This window comes from Struthio camelus, chromosome Z (assembly GCF_040807025.1).
Source record: "Struthio camelus isolate bStrCam1 chromosome Z, bStrCam1.hap1, whole genome shotgun sequence".
Classification (NCBI taxonomy): Eukaryota; Metazoa; Chordata; class Aves; order Struthioniformes; family Struthionidae; genus Struthio; species Struthio camelus.
This window is the reverse complement of record NC_090982.1, coordinates 75,438,710-75,455,987: the sequence shown is the minus strand read 5'-3', so window position 1 is coordinate 75,455,987 and position 17,278 is coordinate 75,438,710. Positions and strand designations below refer to the sequence as shown.

Below are 17,278 nucleotides of genomic sequence, written 5' to 3'. Positions count from 1 at the left end.
GCTCTTAAGCAGTTTGCATGCCTCCCCTCCACACACTTTTTTTTTTTTAATCTTCTGTTCTAAACACAATACCTATATGGAAAAGATGCAGTCTTTTACTATATGTTGGAGATGAACACAGAGGTTATATGGCTTATCTGTGACGCACGAGGATAATGAGTATCTGTCTTTCGTATTCTTTTGCTTTGGCTCATTCTGTGTTACCTACTCTGTTTGTAAGCTTCCTCCAGCTTTACAATGTGTAGCAAGAACAGCTAGTAGTTGCTCAGCAGCTGCTGTTTTACTCCTTTAATCAGTACAGATTGCAGATTGCATTGCAATCTAGGTAATGAGCTAGGTAAATAAGTTTCCTGTAGGGGAAACAGACTAGTCTGCATTGAGCTTTGTGCCCAGTGGTTTGATTCCCCCAGTGGTTTGATTCCTTCTATTACATATCTCTCCATATCTTTACATTATGCTGCAGCCTGCAACATAGGCATATAAAGCAAAGAGCGGAAAAAAATGAAGATGATATCTATGTATGTTAAGAACATTCTTCTTGTCTTCAATGATAATGTTCAGCATGTATAGATCGTAATTTGTTATCCAGGTGAGCGTTCTTTACAAAGCTATACATCATGAAACAAACTCAGCTAGGTGAAGTTTCTCATTTTTTCTGGCACTCATCCTGGCATATAGTCTACAAACAAAGTTTATTAACACGTGCAGGAGCAGGACGAATCAGTCAAAACAACCCTTTATGCATCTATGGATAGCTTAAAGCAGTTGGAGCAATTGACAATAACTCCTGTCAATAGATGCGTTCCGAATGCCATTTGAATCACAGAATAGCTGAGGTTGGAAGAGACCTCTGGAGCTCATTAGTCCGGCCCCCCTTGTCAAAGCAGGGTAAACTAGGGGAGATTGTTCAGGACCTTGTCCAGTCTGATTTTTGAATATTTTTACAGATGGAGATTGCAGCTGCTCTCCACAAACTGTTTATTCACCCTCACAGTGAAAAAGCTTTTTTCTTATATTCAAGATAAATCTCCTGTATTTGAATTTGACATTGTTTAACTTGAATTCTGCACGTTGATTTCAATAGAACTGATCCTTTTTTCTGAAAATTATTCCACCCTGTTTAGGTGTTATTCTATGTACATTAACACAGAAAAACAATTTCAAATGTCTATTACAAAATTATCTTATTTAAATATAATGTTTCTTAGTGTTTCTGACTCTTGATTGTCTTAACATTTAATTTTAGCGTCTGAAAAATTTAATGCCACGTCAGACTGACTTGCAGCTGCAGCAGGTTTCAGAGCGTTTTGAAATGAAATCTAAGGCAATAGAAAATAAAATAGCTCGTATGCATATTGCAGAACAACAGAAAGCTCAAAAGCTCCAAGAGGAACAGAGGGCCCAAGACATTGAAAAGGTGACCTTTTACTCTCTATAAAGAGACTTCTGAAGAAGTATGTTCTTAAGTTCAGTTACGTAATAACTTACAGCCAGTGTGAGTGCTTGTTAACTCTGTGCTACACAATCACATGTTTATAGAAAAACAAAAAAGAATACTCTTGGCAAGCATTAAGGTATATAGTGTACATAAGACACTTTAAAACAATATTTAAAAATCACATCCTTGACTTTAAGTGTTTGCATATTGTCATGCATGAAAACCCTTGATAGATTTGAAGACAAATTGCACTTTCATAACTGTGTGTGGTTTAGTGTTCTTGTGAAGGAGGTTTGTGACGTTCTTCATTTGTGAAGAAAAGATGAAGCATTGCTCAGACTGAAGAAAAGGGGTACCTACAGTAGCTCTGTGTAGTTGCTCTGATAAAGTTAAAGAGGAACTAATTTCTCAGAATGAGGTAACACACATCCAAAATACAGCCCTGTATTTTTTTATGTACATGAGCTGGCCACTTAGCCAAAGGGTGCTGAATTATGATGAAAATGAAGTTGACCAATTTGAGTAACATTTTGGATAGCTAATTAAGGGGAACGATTTATAGGCTAAAGAATATTGCTGCTGTTAAGCTTTTCTTATAGCCGCTGTAAGAACAAGAATAAATAAAATGTACCTTTGTGTGCCTAGAGAAGAAAATATAAGCAATATCCAAAACACTTTCAAAATATTTTTAAATCTATTCCACAAATTATATATTTATTTATTTTTTAGTTTTCTTTGACTCTTTGTAGAAAAGCCTTTTTTTCTACTCAACTCCACCCTTTAGCTACATATATATATATATCTAGTGCAGTGTCACTTAATGGTGTCATTTAGATGTCTACTACTTCTTAATCATCTGAAACTCAACGTTCAGCAGCAGCATTGCCTAATGTTGTGCCTGTTCCTGAGTTTCTGTGTTGACTTGTGACCTGAAATAGCTACCAGACTAGAGCTAGCATTTAATACAATCCCTTAAATGCATCCTGGGCATAGAGGACAAACTGGTTTTTCACTACAGATCTGATTCTATTGCACTGCACTATTTATTAATGCAGACGTAGCCTATATAGAGGCACCGTTTTCTGATATTGACACTTGAAAAATATGTCTTCATCCTCAAATATTGAGAACATGTGGTAGCATATTGCAGAGCTGTCAAATTACTCAGAACATAGAGTAATAGTTTAATTTAAAATATATTTTACAACTTCAATTCCTTGATATAAAAATATTAATTTATATGTATAGTGACTGAGAATATTCTTAGGATAAGATTTAACTGTGGACAAAACATAAAGGATTCTTTGCTTTCATGGTATTTTAATGATCCACTTTTAAAAAATGTCATTTGCTCATGCCTCAAGTTTGATTTGTTCTTTTACTTTCTTCTTAGAAGGTTTTTTTTTCCTTATCAATTAATTACATTTACTCCTATAGAGAAATTGGTAGTGTATTAGAGTAATATTATTTTGTTTCAACTCAAGTATCTGAACACATGATGTTAAATATTCAGCATCGCATAGGAAGAAGGAGACAAAATGAAATAATGGCTAGAATTCAAGCAGCTGTTATACAGATTCCAAAGCCACCACCAAACCACACAATAAAAGCTATTGAAGCCAAAAAATTGTTAAAGAAGAAAAAAGAAGCAGAGGTAACTGTCATCTGTGTTCTTTTAATGTTAATTATGTGAACTTATGTGAAAACATATAGTGTGCTGGGAGCTTTTACAGTTAAAAATATTGAGCATGCACCAACCGGAAGTGCCTGAAATAACTATTGAAATTATATAGTGGACTCAAGCAGTGAAAACTGGGCAAAATGTCAATAAACTGCAGTGTAATTCTGCATTTATTACATACAGAAAATTTTCTTTGAGGTAAGAGAAAGTTCTTAATAAATAATGTAGGATTGGATACTAATTTAATTGCTGATAATATTTTAGCTTCTAGTCTACTGACTAGAATACATCAGGAATCAAAGCATTAATTTTCCCTTGTCATTTGTGAATGATGTACTTTTGCACAATAATGTATGAGCTCTTCTGCAGCATACTTTAAAAAGGTCTGCTATATCAAAAATATTACTGAGATTTGAAATTGGTCATTGTCCCTGGTCAGATCAAGAGATGGTGGCAATGTATCAATCCGAAAAATATATTCTATGTTATTTAGTGCTGAGGAGTACTTGGAGGATAACCTTACAGATTTTAGATCATGCTGTCATTAGGGCTCCAAATATTACCAGTTTTTAGCACTGTACAACCCAATCAGATGCATTCCACATAGCGTGTAGGATGGTAACTGCCTGAGTAATTATCACTGTAATTATCAAGCTACTAAATCTAAAGCAGAACATGGCCTAGAATATTTTGTTTCAGAATTCCTCAATGATAGGAATTGAATAAACCACTAGAGTCCCATATACAATCAAAATCATCCTGCAGAACAGACACCTGCAAAAAGTTAGGATTTTCTGTCTGGTAAATGTAGTTATAGCTAGAAAAAGGGGGAAATGCAAGGAAATGAAAGGCAAGAGAAGAAAAGAATCTCACCTTTTGTCCTGGTGTATAATATATATTTTAATATATTTTCAGTGCAGCCTTTTCTGTTGCACTAACATGGCATAAAAATCTTTACCTAATACTTACTCTGTAAATAGATAGTTGAACCTGTTTATGATATTTTGTGCAGGGAAAAGAAACATTAAATTTTGTATTATTTCTTCAGGACACATACAAGGAAATTAAAAAGTTTGAGAAGTCTATGACAGAAAATACCACAGCAGTACTCAGGAGCCAAGTCACTGACAGGTAATATTTGGATATTAGATTGTTAAGCTTAGACAGGATCCTATCCCAGCTGCCCACTGTGTATGTACTATATATACTACTTGGAGAAATTGTGATGTCTTGCTGAGCTTAAACTCTGATTCCCCTTTGAGCGATTTTCTGTATGCCCACTTGCACTGCAAGTATTCCAGCTCCAGCAGTGTTACAGTTTCTCTATCTTATCTGTAATTGTAGCAGGGATGGCTAAACCACCTTGCTCTCCTTTTTGCCGCACATGCAGCAATAAAGGAAACAAAGCTCATCTCTTCTTCCCAGTTCATTTCAGACATTGGATTTGTAAGGTCATTTGACCTGCTGAGGGAGGAGAGTGGTTATGGATGTGTATACAGAGTAACACATTTCAGATAGAAGTAAGGGCAACCTGTCTTTCTCCTTTGAGTGATGTTGCCTGTATGTTGATTCATTTGTGGATACTTACAAGTAATAGCCGTTCTGCCCCCTTTAGTGATGTGTTTATCATATTCAGGAGACATGGCACCTGTAGCATACTCTTATGGATACTTCTGCAAGAAAAAACCTCCGATTAATAACTTGGCAAAAGTGTGCTCTGAGAGAATGGGCATTTTGAAGAGTAACGTATCTTTCTTTGATATTCTGCAAGCCATCCTAATTTTCTGCTTCTACAGAGTTCTGTTTCTGTGATATTAAATATTGACAACTGAAATGATTGACAGTTGGCTCCAGGCAGTACTGGGGACCTCCTCAGGACTAAATGGTGATTATGGGGCACACGGACATCAAGAACATAGCCACAGTATCCACAAAGAGTGCTGGCCAATGTAATTCCACTATATATTTGTCAAACTTACATATCATTACATCTGTATGAAAACACCTCTAAGAACTATCATTTCTGTAAAGTGAGTGAGTGTTCTGTTGTTATTTAATCTTTTTGGCCAGTGATATAGAAAAATCATTGCAAACACAGAGGTCGCGTACAACAACCCTAGAAACTACAGCACAGACTACTGAACTGTTAAATATTTATTCAGATGATGAATATATTAGGAAAATCCAAAAACGTTTGGAGGAAGATACATTTGCTAGAGAGCAACGAGAAAAGAGACGGCGAAAAATGCTAATGGAACAGTTAATAGCACATGAAGCACAAGAGGTAAGAAAATGTATGCTGACATACAAAGCCCGTGCACAAGTAGTAATCTAAATATTTACTTACAATGATTAAACAACATGGTTTTTGGAGGGTGGAATACAATTTGAAGGGGGAAAAGGAAAGCATATACACTTTATCTCTGAAAACTGCTTTTATGCTAGCCGTTGTATTTCCTTGAAAAATACGGTTGTCCATTATTTCTTGCCACCTTAGTGTTATACTTCATCCTTATAAATAATAAAGGTTCACTTAAAGGCAGCAGAGCTAACATGTTTAAAATCAGCTGAAGACCTGCCTTCTAATTTTCCCTAAAAGTATAAAAAAAAATTAACTTTAAACTATTGAAATGTATACTTGATCTGAAGAAGGTACTACTTAAATATTATTAAATGTGATATTAAACTGTATTTGCAAATGGGTAACATAGTGTTAGATGTAGATTAGATGAATTCTGAAATGGTTTGTGCAGAGTGGTATGAAGAAGCAAAATCCTTCCTATTGCAGGTGGGAGCTTTGGTTTTTGATGTGTTATGGGATAGAAGATGTATCCTGGGAGCATGGCTCTGTTGTGTCCAAAAATTGATGTTACAAATTATTACATTTCAATTCTGTCTTGTCTTGAAAAGCATAAGGCTTTTGAGATTCCTCCTGAGACACTCCTTATTCACAAGCACTGACTTCACACCTCTTTCTCTCTGTAGTGCTAATGGCATTAAACAGAACCTTTCTTGGTTTCTGTGATTTCTCAGTATCTTTTATCTTAGTGTGACATTGTGGGTCCTTAGCTTAGATCAGATGCACTGATCCCAGTACAGTTGATTGCTGTCTCCCCTGCTGTCCCTGGCACTTAAAATGTGTTGCATCTCTAACAGAAAAGTATAAAATTGAAATTATATAATATATTTTTAAAGCATTGGCATGTGTTGTCCAGAGAGGTTTTTGAAGTTGTTAAGAACAAATTGCAAGTTTGTTGGGGTAGGGCACATAGGAACTAGATCAGTGTTTCTCCCAGACCTGTATTATATGAAAAAGTAAGAACAGCTGTAGTAGCTCAGACCAAGACTCCCATCTATCCAAAACCTCCTTGAGTGAGGGCTTGGAGACAGAGTACCTGGATAATGTGCTTGTTGATATGCACAGACCATGAAGAAGTTCGACCGCCCAGTTGTGTGAAAACCATGCACTTCAGCATTTTCTCTTTCCCTGCCATCAGCTGTTGCAGCCCCAGCAGCCTGGACTGGTAGTTCAGAGAGCCATGGCTATCAGCATCAGCACCCATGGGTGCACCTTTAAGTAAGCCAAGCCAGCCAGTGCTGTCCGGGAGGCAGGCAGCCACTGTGCCTACAGTTGTAGTATGGACCTTGCCGGTTTGAGATGAAGGAGATGCTGGGATGTGCTACCAATGAGACCGGCTCGAGTGAGGCTCCAAAGAAAAGCGAATATAACAACAGGGTCCCTCACCTCCTGTGAAAACTTTCAGCATTGATATAGGGAAAATAAAAGCCACAAGCTGCAGGGACTGGAAGAAAAGACAAGTAATCAGTTGACTGGAACAGTAGCTTGACCAGATCAGAGAATCTATTTGGTGCTAAATGCTTCTGAATTAGCTGGGGAACACATGGCCAGTTGGAATTCTGTGAGAGTTTAGAAACTAGATGTTGCTTGAGTTAGAGAAGTGAGAATTAAATGGAGATGCTTTCTTTTTTCAAAACAGATTAAAAGTACACAAAGTAGCTGAAAATTAGTTTCTCCCTCCATTGAAGCAGAAAAGATTTGTTAGATGAAATTGTGGCTTTCTTGTTAGTCAAGGGACAAACTTTTACCCACACTGTATAAAACTTAGACACAGGCTGTGGAATCATCTACACAGTCAGTTCAGATGGACTCCATCCCTTCAGAGTGCTTTTCTGTGTCTCATGTCCACGCATGGCACACTGCAGACTGTAGTACAAGTCAGGGCCTGAGAGCAAAAATGCTTTAAAATAACGTGCCACTCCTCTCTCCGGAGCATAGGGTGATGCCAGTCAGATTTGCACAGGCAGCAGTTGGAAGCATTTGACAGTAACGCGATTTAATCCTAGCTGAATCTTTGATCTGCACTGTTTTGACAAACTATTTTTAATAAGTACTTGTTATTTTTAAACACTCTGTTTAGATTTTATCTCTTTGAATTTAAGAAGACATGAGGAAGTTACTGTCAGCAGTATACTGTGAAGATAGATATGGGAGGGGAAATTAATTGTTATTACTACGTTATTGCCTGCCACCCAAATAGATTTTTATATGCTAAGCTATAAGTTTTGGTCATACGTCTTATGACTATACAACAGGACAGCATTGCTCCATTGATATTTAAATTAAACAAGGAAATAGAAATCCAGGCATACCTATGATATATGTACATCATGAAACATAAACATGACAATAATGTTTGGCCACTGGATGCCACTGTTGTCTCAGATAGGTAAACTGAAAAAAATGTGTATTGTACTTTCTCAATACTAATTTTTAAATGATTACTAAGATGTCTCATTTATGATGTTTATGACTTCTTCAGGCACTGCACAATCCTTTGAGAAGGAGAAGTTAATGTAAGGTGATACGTCAAAAAATGAAGCTATCATTTTTATCATATCTCTTAGTAGGCCCAGAAGGTTCCAAACTCTAATCAGCCTACAGAAGTTTCAGTACTTTGACCATTTCTGTTTGTATGAAATACTACTACCAATGCTCCCTCCTCCACCCAATAGGCACCCATTTTTAAATGAGGAATTTGCTGTTCTGAATCCTAATTTATCTATTGTGCAGCTCTGAGTTAATTGTCTGTTCAGATATTCCTGTTCCTCAAAAATTTCCTGCTGGCTCTTTTTAGGCCTCCTCAGTATGTCAAAATATTTAATTATCCAGATCCCCTCCCAATCAATCAAAGTAAATATCTCCCTTCAGTGCTCTGAATTGCTTTACAGGACCATCTTCCTATCTCCTTTATAAAGAACGTGTTCACCTAAATGAGGTGCTTTCAATTCTCACTGGGCCATCTACTTTATGCCATACAGTTGATGGTTTAAGTATGACAGATGACCAATTTGTTAAGGAGACTCTTTTGATCCTCTTTAAATTAGAATTTAAAGATCCATCTTCCTCTAGTGGCATATTGCTTGCTGTACTAATCCCTGAATGGGGATGAGCAGGTGAAACTAAGGAAAACAATGAAGGTTATTTACTTATAGTAGGAAGCAAAGTCTGTGCATTTTCTATTCTTCTTTGAAATCTTTATGAAATACTGAGTCCAAAAAGGTGGCAGTAGATAGAACTGAGGCAGCAACAGGCATCATGTCTCCTCCTATTGCCTTGACTTCATGAATGTAAAGGACAAACAGATAGATTAATTCTTCAGTGGGTCCTGCTATTAGAAAATGTTATCGCCTGAACTATATCACATGAATGGCATATAGCAGGAATATCAAAATATAAAGAAGCTCCTAGATTTTACACATTCCTAGCACAGCACCATATCTTGGGTGTGCTTGATCTCCATCATATGCAGCTGATTAGGTAAATGACCAGCTGCATCATGCATCCAGAATCATAGAGTTGGAGGGAGGCACAGAGCAAATATATGGCTTTCAGCAAGGCCCCACATTTAAACGAGCACTGTGGAAAGGTGTAGGTTCCTCAGTGCCATCTTGCACTGTCACAAGATACAGTGTTGGGAAAGAGGAGTGCAAAGCACAGATGCTCACCTTTTGACTAAAAAGAATAAATGAAAATGTGGAGGTATGTTTATACCACTTAGTCTTTTCAGGTCACCAGTATTTATTTGGAATGTACTTTATTCCTAGAAGTTGTAAAGGCAAAAGAACTTAAAAATGTGGAAAGAGTTTTGTGTGAGAGATACTGACTTATCTCCCTAACACCAACATTAAAGATCTAAATTTATTAGAAGCTGTCATTCATATTATGGCAATTAAAATAGCCATATTTTGCTGCTTTGTGTCAGAAGGCTATTACAGATATCTCGGTTGTGTTATTTGGCACTGGCACACAGTTAGAGCTCTTTTTAAGAGTTAATTGTTTCTTTCACAATAATATGTAATAAAGCTTAAGTTTTCACTTATAGGTAAATTTACAAAATATGTTCTGCCCTCTCTCAGTCATAGATAGATGAATGAACCAGATTAAAAGATAATATAAAGAAGTGATGCTTTGTTTTGTTTTGTTTTTTCTTTCAAACTAATACTCACAGTGCTTTACCCTTGTCCGCTGTTCTTAGGAGAAGGAATTTCAACTCTTCAAATTAGTTCCTAATGTAGATATTTAAATTTTATATTTCATAGCGGTTTTTCCATATCTGGAACAAATGTCTAGGGAAGCAGAAATGTCCTTTAAAAATCTGCTGTAGGAATGATGTTTGGCAGTGGGGCTTCAATGGCAAGCTGATGCTTTCACTCAGAAATCAGAAGCAGTTCTGGACCACAAAAGAAATGGAAGAAACCTTAGGTTAAACTTTAAAGTTTACATTAGATAGCCAAGAACAGAGGAAAAGAATAAGGAACGTATGAAAGAGGTAGAGCAATGAGGAGATACTATTATGACTTGTCAAGTACTTTGAAAAGTAACAGTCTACAGCCTTCAAAGTGTCCGTCCGCATTGACCACACTTCAAGCAAATGGTTAAAAATGACTTTCATATCAGGTATGGGGTTCCATATGTCATAGCATATCCCAGTGAGAACACTGAAATGTAAAGCTGCAAGTCTTGTATTTTCCTCTGTTCTGAGTGCTCACCAATATCCCCAGTCTCCAGAATGAAGGAGAAAATTACCTAAATCCCAAGAAAGATGGAAAAAAATCAAATCTGTAGAAGAATAGACTGAACAAGGATCCAACAGAGTACAGCTGAGAATGGGGATTGGCAGAGAGCAGGGATGGGTAAGGGAAAATATGACTGGTTATTGATTCAAGGAAGGGATATGTTTTTACATCCCGATGAGATTATTTGAAATACGGTACAGTTTCTTCGCACATAGGATTTATCAAGTTAAAATCAAGTTAATCTGAACAAATGCATTTTTACTGAGTACGTCAATTAAGACACATAGAATTCACTATAGTTTTACATTTCTTGTATAGTTTACAGAAGTGACAGTCCTCATACATAGAAATGGGTTTTCAGATTAATGGATCAAATATGCAAGTAAATGCTGTTCTCCATTCATATATCTCATATGAGGTAATTATTAGTTTTCTATGAAATAGTTTATAAGCTGTATTTAATACTAATAACTTTTTATCCTTTAGGAGGCTTACCGGGAGGAGCAACTTATTTACAGACTAATGAGACAATCTCAGCAGGAGCGGAGAATTGCTGTTCAACTCATGCATGTTCGACATGAAAAAGAGGTGTTACGGCAAAACAGAATTTTCAGAGAAAAACAATATGAAGAAAGAAGACTGAAAGAGTTCCAGGAAGCTCTTGACAGAGAAGCGGTAAAACATTATTTACTCCCTGAGTTGAGGACTGTTGCAGTACCTACCTGTTATAAAATGCTCTGTGGAATTTATATTGTCAATTGTTAAAACATAGGTTTTTTCCTAGGGACAGAGTGATCTAACAATGAACATATTGCTTTTAACTGTAAGGTTCAAAGTTACAGCTAAGTTAATAAATGATGAAACTGAGCAGCTTAACATCTAATTTTGATCTTTTCTTCCAAATTAATTTAACTTTTTGTGGAAACGTTTCTGTATGCTGAGATTAAAAGGCAAAGTCCTCCTGAGAAAAAATGTCAGGAGAAAATGACAGAATACCTAATCTTAAGAATCATGTCTTTCATTTCCTTTAGATGTAACCTGTTAATATCCATTCTTGACAAATTCTGGTCATAAGGAGTTTCACTCCTGAGTGCTAATTTCTACCTAGGAGCTACGGAGGCTGATTAATAAACTAAAAGAATTCATAATCCTGTGGCAAACTGCCAAGTTCTATACCCACAACAGGCTATACTGCTACGGTGGCTGTCTTTGCTCCTGCCAGATAAAATTAACAGCTCCACATCCTTCAGCCCAGCTGGAGTTCTATGTAATCAGCAGCTATAGCTATTGGTTACAACATATCTTCCAAATATGCTTTCTGGCCAAAAGGAGCACGGCATGACAGATAACTATCTTCCATGCCCAGAAGTCTTTCTCAAAGATCAGATGGCATCAGTCATCTTAAATTATTTGCAGATCAGAATCTGACATGTTAAATTGCTTGTCACGTACTCTAAATGAGGATCCTGTCATAGATATCAATAGAGCCAAGTCTTTACCCAATGCATCCGTATGGCTGTTCCTCAGGAATAGTAAACAGGATCATTTCATGTTTCTCTGTCCTCCAACCACTGAATACATTCTTAATCTGTTTGCCATGAAAGAAGTAATATATTTCTCCTTTATTTCTTTATATAATACCAGTTAGAAAAGAAACTGGAACTTACAGAATGAATAGAAATGTTTAGATTTCTCTGTGTGTTAATCTGTCTGCTGGTTATCTAACTCTGGTGAGATGAAATGTATAACTGTTTTCACTTCTTGACTTAAATGAGCAAATTCATTTTCTTGTCCTGGATTGTACATTTCTACACTTTCATTTTCTTTGCAATCTCAAGTTTACTCTTTGAAAAAATTCTAGGCTCTTGCCAAACAAGAAAAGATTGATTATGAGGAGCAAATTATCCAAGAAAGAGAACGTCATGAGAAAATTGCTGCTGGAAGAGCTCAGGCTCGTTATAAAAAGCATTATTCTATCTGTTGGGAAGTGATCGACCAAATTGTTGATTTGTCAACAAAAGTAGGAGAATATCGAATGCTGACCAACAAGTAAGTTTGGTAGATGTTAGGCGAAACTAAGAGGCAAAGAGAAAGAAAAAAATTTAGAAGTACCTGAAAGAGAAAACGTTGATGTAGAAAACATTTCATTAGGTATTGAAATGTTTTGGATTCTTACTGCTGTCTCATCCTTCATTTGCCTCCTTTATCTCCTTTTTCTCCTTATCTGTCAAAAAACTTTTGAGAAATTATTATAATAATGAGTAAATATACAGTTATTACACCAACCATGTTTGCATGTATTTTCACAAATATCTCTTATAATCAGTATCCCCTCTCGTGCAAATTTTGAACCCAATTTTAACCTAATATGAGCAATAGATACCAGTTTCATACATGCCCAGTTTTGTTCGCATAGGTGGTCAGGCAGAGTTTCTCTGTTAATACCTCCAGTGAAGGAAAATTATGCACATGATTTCATTCCTTAAAAGACATCAAAGAATTCACATGGGAAAAAGCCTTCACATAAACTGCTGTCAGTGGAAAAGATTTATTATTCAGACTATTTTAAGTACCGGTAACATCTCATGTGGATTCTCAGATATCTTACAGGAAAACTTCAATTACTTAGTGTGGAAAAATCATGATATTGCATACCTATGAGGACTCACTGATATGTAATACCATGAACCAAGGCTACTGCCTTAGTATAATTTCTTGATAACTCAGCTAACTTGAGTCTTTAGGAAACCAAGTTTCACTGGTTCTGCTACTTGTGGAACTACTGACTTCCTTTTATGTGAAGAAATTGCTTAGCATAAAAGCTGAAAACTGAGTGGTGCTCATCTCATTCTAGGCTGCTCCACAAGCTGAATGTTTCTGCTGTGTAATATACGCAGCCTGAAAGGATTTCCTAGGAGAGCCCAGACAGGTTAATATATCTTAAGGGTAGCAACTCTGCCTAAAATCCCCAGAGTACAACATGCTGTGATTCCTTCCTCAGACATGCCCCATTGCATCAGAATTTCTGGTCTGAAACGGGCAGCAACCTCTATGCACCTGTGCTGCAGGAGCATTTCCACAACCACAGAGTGGGGCTTTTGGGGTCTCCGTTGCTGCTGTTCTTTCATAAAGTATTCAATGATTAGACTATGGGGTCTTTGTTACCTTTTATTGTAATTGTATGTTAAAAGAATAAAGTTTTAAATTACATAAATTTAGACCTAGTAGCTACCTGATAAAATAGGCTAGACGCTGTTTAGTGGTGATTTCCTTGTTTAACACAGACATGGTTCCAGTATAAGCTAGTGTCACATTTGCTTGCACTGAGTGGTGCGTGATTTATATGCGTGTTTCAAAGATATTTCAAACATTTGTATCAAGATTGTATCAGCATTCACTGCTACTGCAGGTATGCTTTGTCAGTTTTTCCATGCATTTCATTGTGTGAGATGCATACAATGTGTATTTCATATTTTTCAAAACAGCACATGTAGAGCTGATTTCAAGCATAACACTCAACTATCTACGATCATTACTTGAAGAAAGAAAACCCAAATTGATGTAACCTTAAAAAATAGTAGAACTCTTCTCAGTTGTGAACATTTGTCAAATTTAAGCTGCTTGTATTTATCTGGTTTATTTAGCAGCCATAGAATTCTAAGATGTGACATGTCAGTGTCCTGTTTGCCTTTAGCAATAAAAATAATTTAGTTACTGTATGTAGTTTATCGTGTTTCATATGAATACTTTTTCTTTCTAAAAGAAAAAAATGAGCTGAATTATTCATAAAACTGTGAATTAATTTTAGCTTCTAGGAAAAAACTGTACACATTTTTAGTGAGGGAGGCCTTTCCCCACAAAAGAGAATATTTTGGAGCAGGGAAAGATAACTATAGCAAAACTGTTACTGCACAGCTCTGCCAACCAGATGCTGTATGATGACAGATTTGTGAAGATACTGATGCTTACAAGTCTCTACTGCTGCCGTATAAGAAGTCAAGGACACTGACTACCACCGTTTCCCCTCTAAAAAGCTATAATCATTATGGAAAGCATGATAAAATATATTTAGTTTATCATATGCTTATTTCAGGGCTATAACTGTTGTAAATTCAGGTCCAGTATTCTCAGATACTAACTTATTTAATTTTGTTTTCAAACTCATTGTTTGTTTTTTCTTCTGCAGCAAAATTCCTTTCAAACTGATGTGTGATTGGAAAGAATTTTTTTTAAACGGAAAACCAATATATGAACAAGCTTCAGTTCAGCCTATGCCAAATGAACCAAGCCCAGAACAACTTGTAGAGCTGGATAAAATGAATCTGTTAGATGAGAAAGATTATGGTGAATACAAGGTACATCACATTGACATAACATAATGGAAGAAAATACATCTTCATTTTTCATAGTCGTAAACATTTTGTTGTGATGTTACAATACATTTTGTTCTTTTAATAGTTTATGATACCAGGATTTGACATACATTTTCATGTCAGTACATGAGGTTCTATATGAAATACATATGGTTATATTTTCTGTCAGCAGCATTGCAGAGTCTGTGCAATTTTGAAACACGTTTTTAATTTCATGTTTGTATATAAGACTGACTATATTTCTCTCCTGAGTTCGTAGGACTAGCATGTAAATTGCAATGCAAATATTTTTAGATGACTGGAATTTTAAAGTGTAGTTAGTGCTATCACATTTGTAAGTGTAGCAGGAAGTAGCCAGTAAAGGAAAGTAAAAATGAATACGCTATGTATGTGTTACAAATCTGATATTTTTCTTGATTTTCAGCAATTTTGAATTAAAGCTTTCTAATAGAATCTGTCGATTTGGATTATACATTTGTTTTAAGATTATAATACTTTTTGAAAGTTAAGAATGGCTGATATTTTTGTTAACCTTTTGTTAGAATCCAAGTAACTTATTTTCAGTGTGCCTTAATAGTTTTCTGCAACTTTACAATATATTATGTAGTTTTACAAGTGAAAATTGAAGGATGGATGTTCCCTTGTTAGAATAAAAAAATATTCTATATTTTCCAAATTACAGCATTACTGATGGTTTTCTTTGAAAAAAATGTCTATTATGTTTTCAGTGTTTCAGATAATCTGTTTAACTATACTATGGCAAAATCATTGCAAATAATCTGTCTGTCTTTGACTTGTTTGGGAAATGATGACCACAATATATGTGCTTTTACCCACATCCTGAGCCAATTGGTACATTTTCTTTTGCAGTGAGTATAAACTTTTGTTAGGAGTTTCTGTGGTGAATGCCTGACAGCTCAATTGACTTTGGTTTCAGTCTTAACATTTGTTTTTCTCAATAAAGTTAATTACAAGATCTTTATTCAGACCGTATCAACTCATATGATGAATTTCCAGATCACTCTCTTTAGATGAACAAAAGCAAATATGAAAGACAGACAGGGAGAAAACAGTCACTGTGGAACACTAGTGAAAAAATCAAGTTTTTCAGTAATATGATTGTTTATATTATAAAGTCTGCATAGTCTTCTCTAGATGTAAAAGGGCACTAAAGGTGCCAAGCGTTTAACTTATGACACCTTTAAAGCCTCTCTTCCAGTACCAATCTGTGTCAAATGCACAGTCATATAATTAATTTTTTCCAGATGATGTTAGTTTTATCCCTTTCTTAATCAGTATTCATCAAAAGCTGATATGACGTGCAAAACTGTTGACACCAATTTATACCTATGCCACCTGAAAAGCTAAGCGAACAGCTAATGCTTTTAAAGTGTTGCTTCTATATGTAGGTGTACTGGCTGGGCATTCTGATAAAGTTCATGCTGATGTTCTTAACCCTGGAAAACAGAGTTCAGAGCACGCAATTTGGCATCTCTCAAGAACGCTAAGCTTACATGAAGAATACTGACTAAAGGAAACGTATTTAATAAAATACAAGAACAAAATGAAGTGCTATCAGTCTATTGCACATTCCACATTAGACTGAGCATGGAAATATTTGGAAACTACCACATCATCATGTGGTAGCTGTGGCTAATCACTTAATGAATTAATGAAATCACCCAGAGCAAGCATAGCAATAGGCAGTGCACAAAATATGAAGTAATTTCCAGTTGAGATTCGGTGTTGACCAGGAGTTGTATAACTCTAGCCTGGATATCTGAAAACTTGTTTCTGACAGATGAGGTAGCTCAAGAGAGATATAGTAAGCTTCTGATTTAAAAGACCAGAAATTTGAAAGGTGAGTACTCGGAGTGGAGAACCCATCCCGTTTGTAATTCACTTTTACTGCGTTTCTAATAGAATTCAAAACAGCTGGTCTCATATGTTTCTCATATGTCTCTTCTCATATGTTTAAAGAAGGAGGTTTAAATAGGACAAAGATTTAGTTTTTTTAAGTGTATCTTTTCCATTACATATTAAGAAGTACTTCTCTCAGATATATTAGACAGAGGATACTGTGCAGATTGTTTAGTTTATATTGATTAAAGATAGGTAACATTTTCATTTATAGTGGTCATAAGTTACATAGTGTTACTCTGACTAATGCACATATATTCAAAGTAAAGACTGATCACATTCTGTTAGTGGAATGTATGCTATGGCAATATGTCATTTATAATAATGTCAGAAAAAAATTGTATATTCTACCTGGAGTGTAAACTTAAAACATTGTCTTTCAGTCGTACTTAGAAAGGAACTGGATGCTGCTGCTGATAGTAATGAAGTATCTAATTTATAAAATCATAAAAAATATTAGGTTGAAAGGGACAGGAAGGTCACTTAGTTCAGCTTCTTTGCTCAACCTCTTTGCTCAAAGCAGAGATAACTTTGGAGTTGGATCAAGTTGTTCAGAGCCTTGTCTAGTAACTTTTGAATATTTCCAAGGATGGAGACTCCACAGCCTCTCAAGGCAACCTGTTCTCGTGCGTAACCACCCTCATTGTGCACTTTTTTTCCCTCAGATCTAGTTGGAGTTTCCCTTGCTGAAACATTTTAACTTTGCTTCTCATCCCTTCATTGTGCACCTCCAAATGAGGTGACAAGCCAGAGTCTAATCAGGGATAT

The 17,278-nt window shown here is 35.9% G+C and overlaps 1 protein-coding gene across 1 annotated transcript in view; it reads left to right on the top strand.

The window, feature by feature from the left end:
• The window catches only part of LOC104147824 (sperm flagellar protein 2), a 62,036-nt gene that overhangs the window by 4,820 nt on the left and 39,938 nt on the right, over positions 1–17,278 (top strand). The window contains exons 4-10 of the mRNA XM_068928566.1: positions 1,247–1,417; positions 2,952–3,092; positions 4,168–4,250; positions 5,190–5,403; positions 10,704–10,892; positions 12,079–12,266; positions 14,404–14,572. Coding sequence (XP_068784667.1) covers positions 1,247–1,417; positions 2,952–3,092; positions 4,168–4,250; positions 5,190–5,403; positions 10,704–10,892; positions 12,079–12,266; positions 14,404–14,572 — 1,155 coding nt within the window. The remainder of the gene's footprint in view (positions 1–1,246; positions 1,418–2,951; positions 3,093–4,167; positions 4,251–5,189; positions 5,404–10,703; positions 10,893–12,078; positions 12,267–14,403; positions 14,573–17,278) is intronic.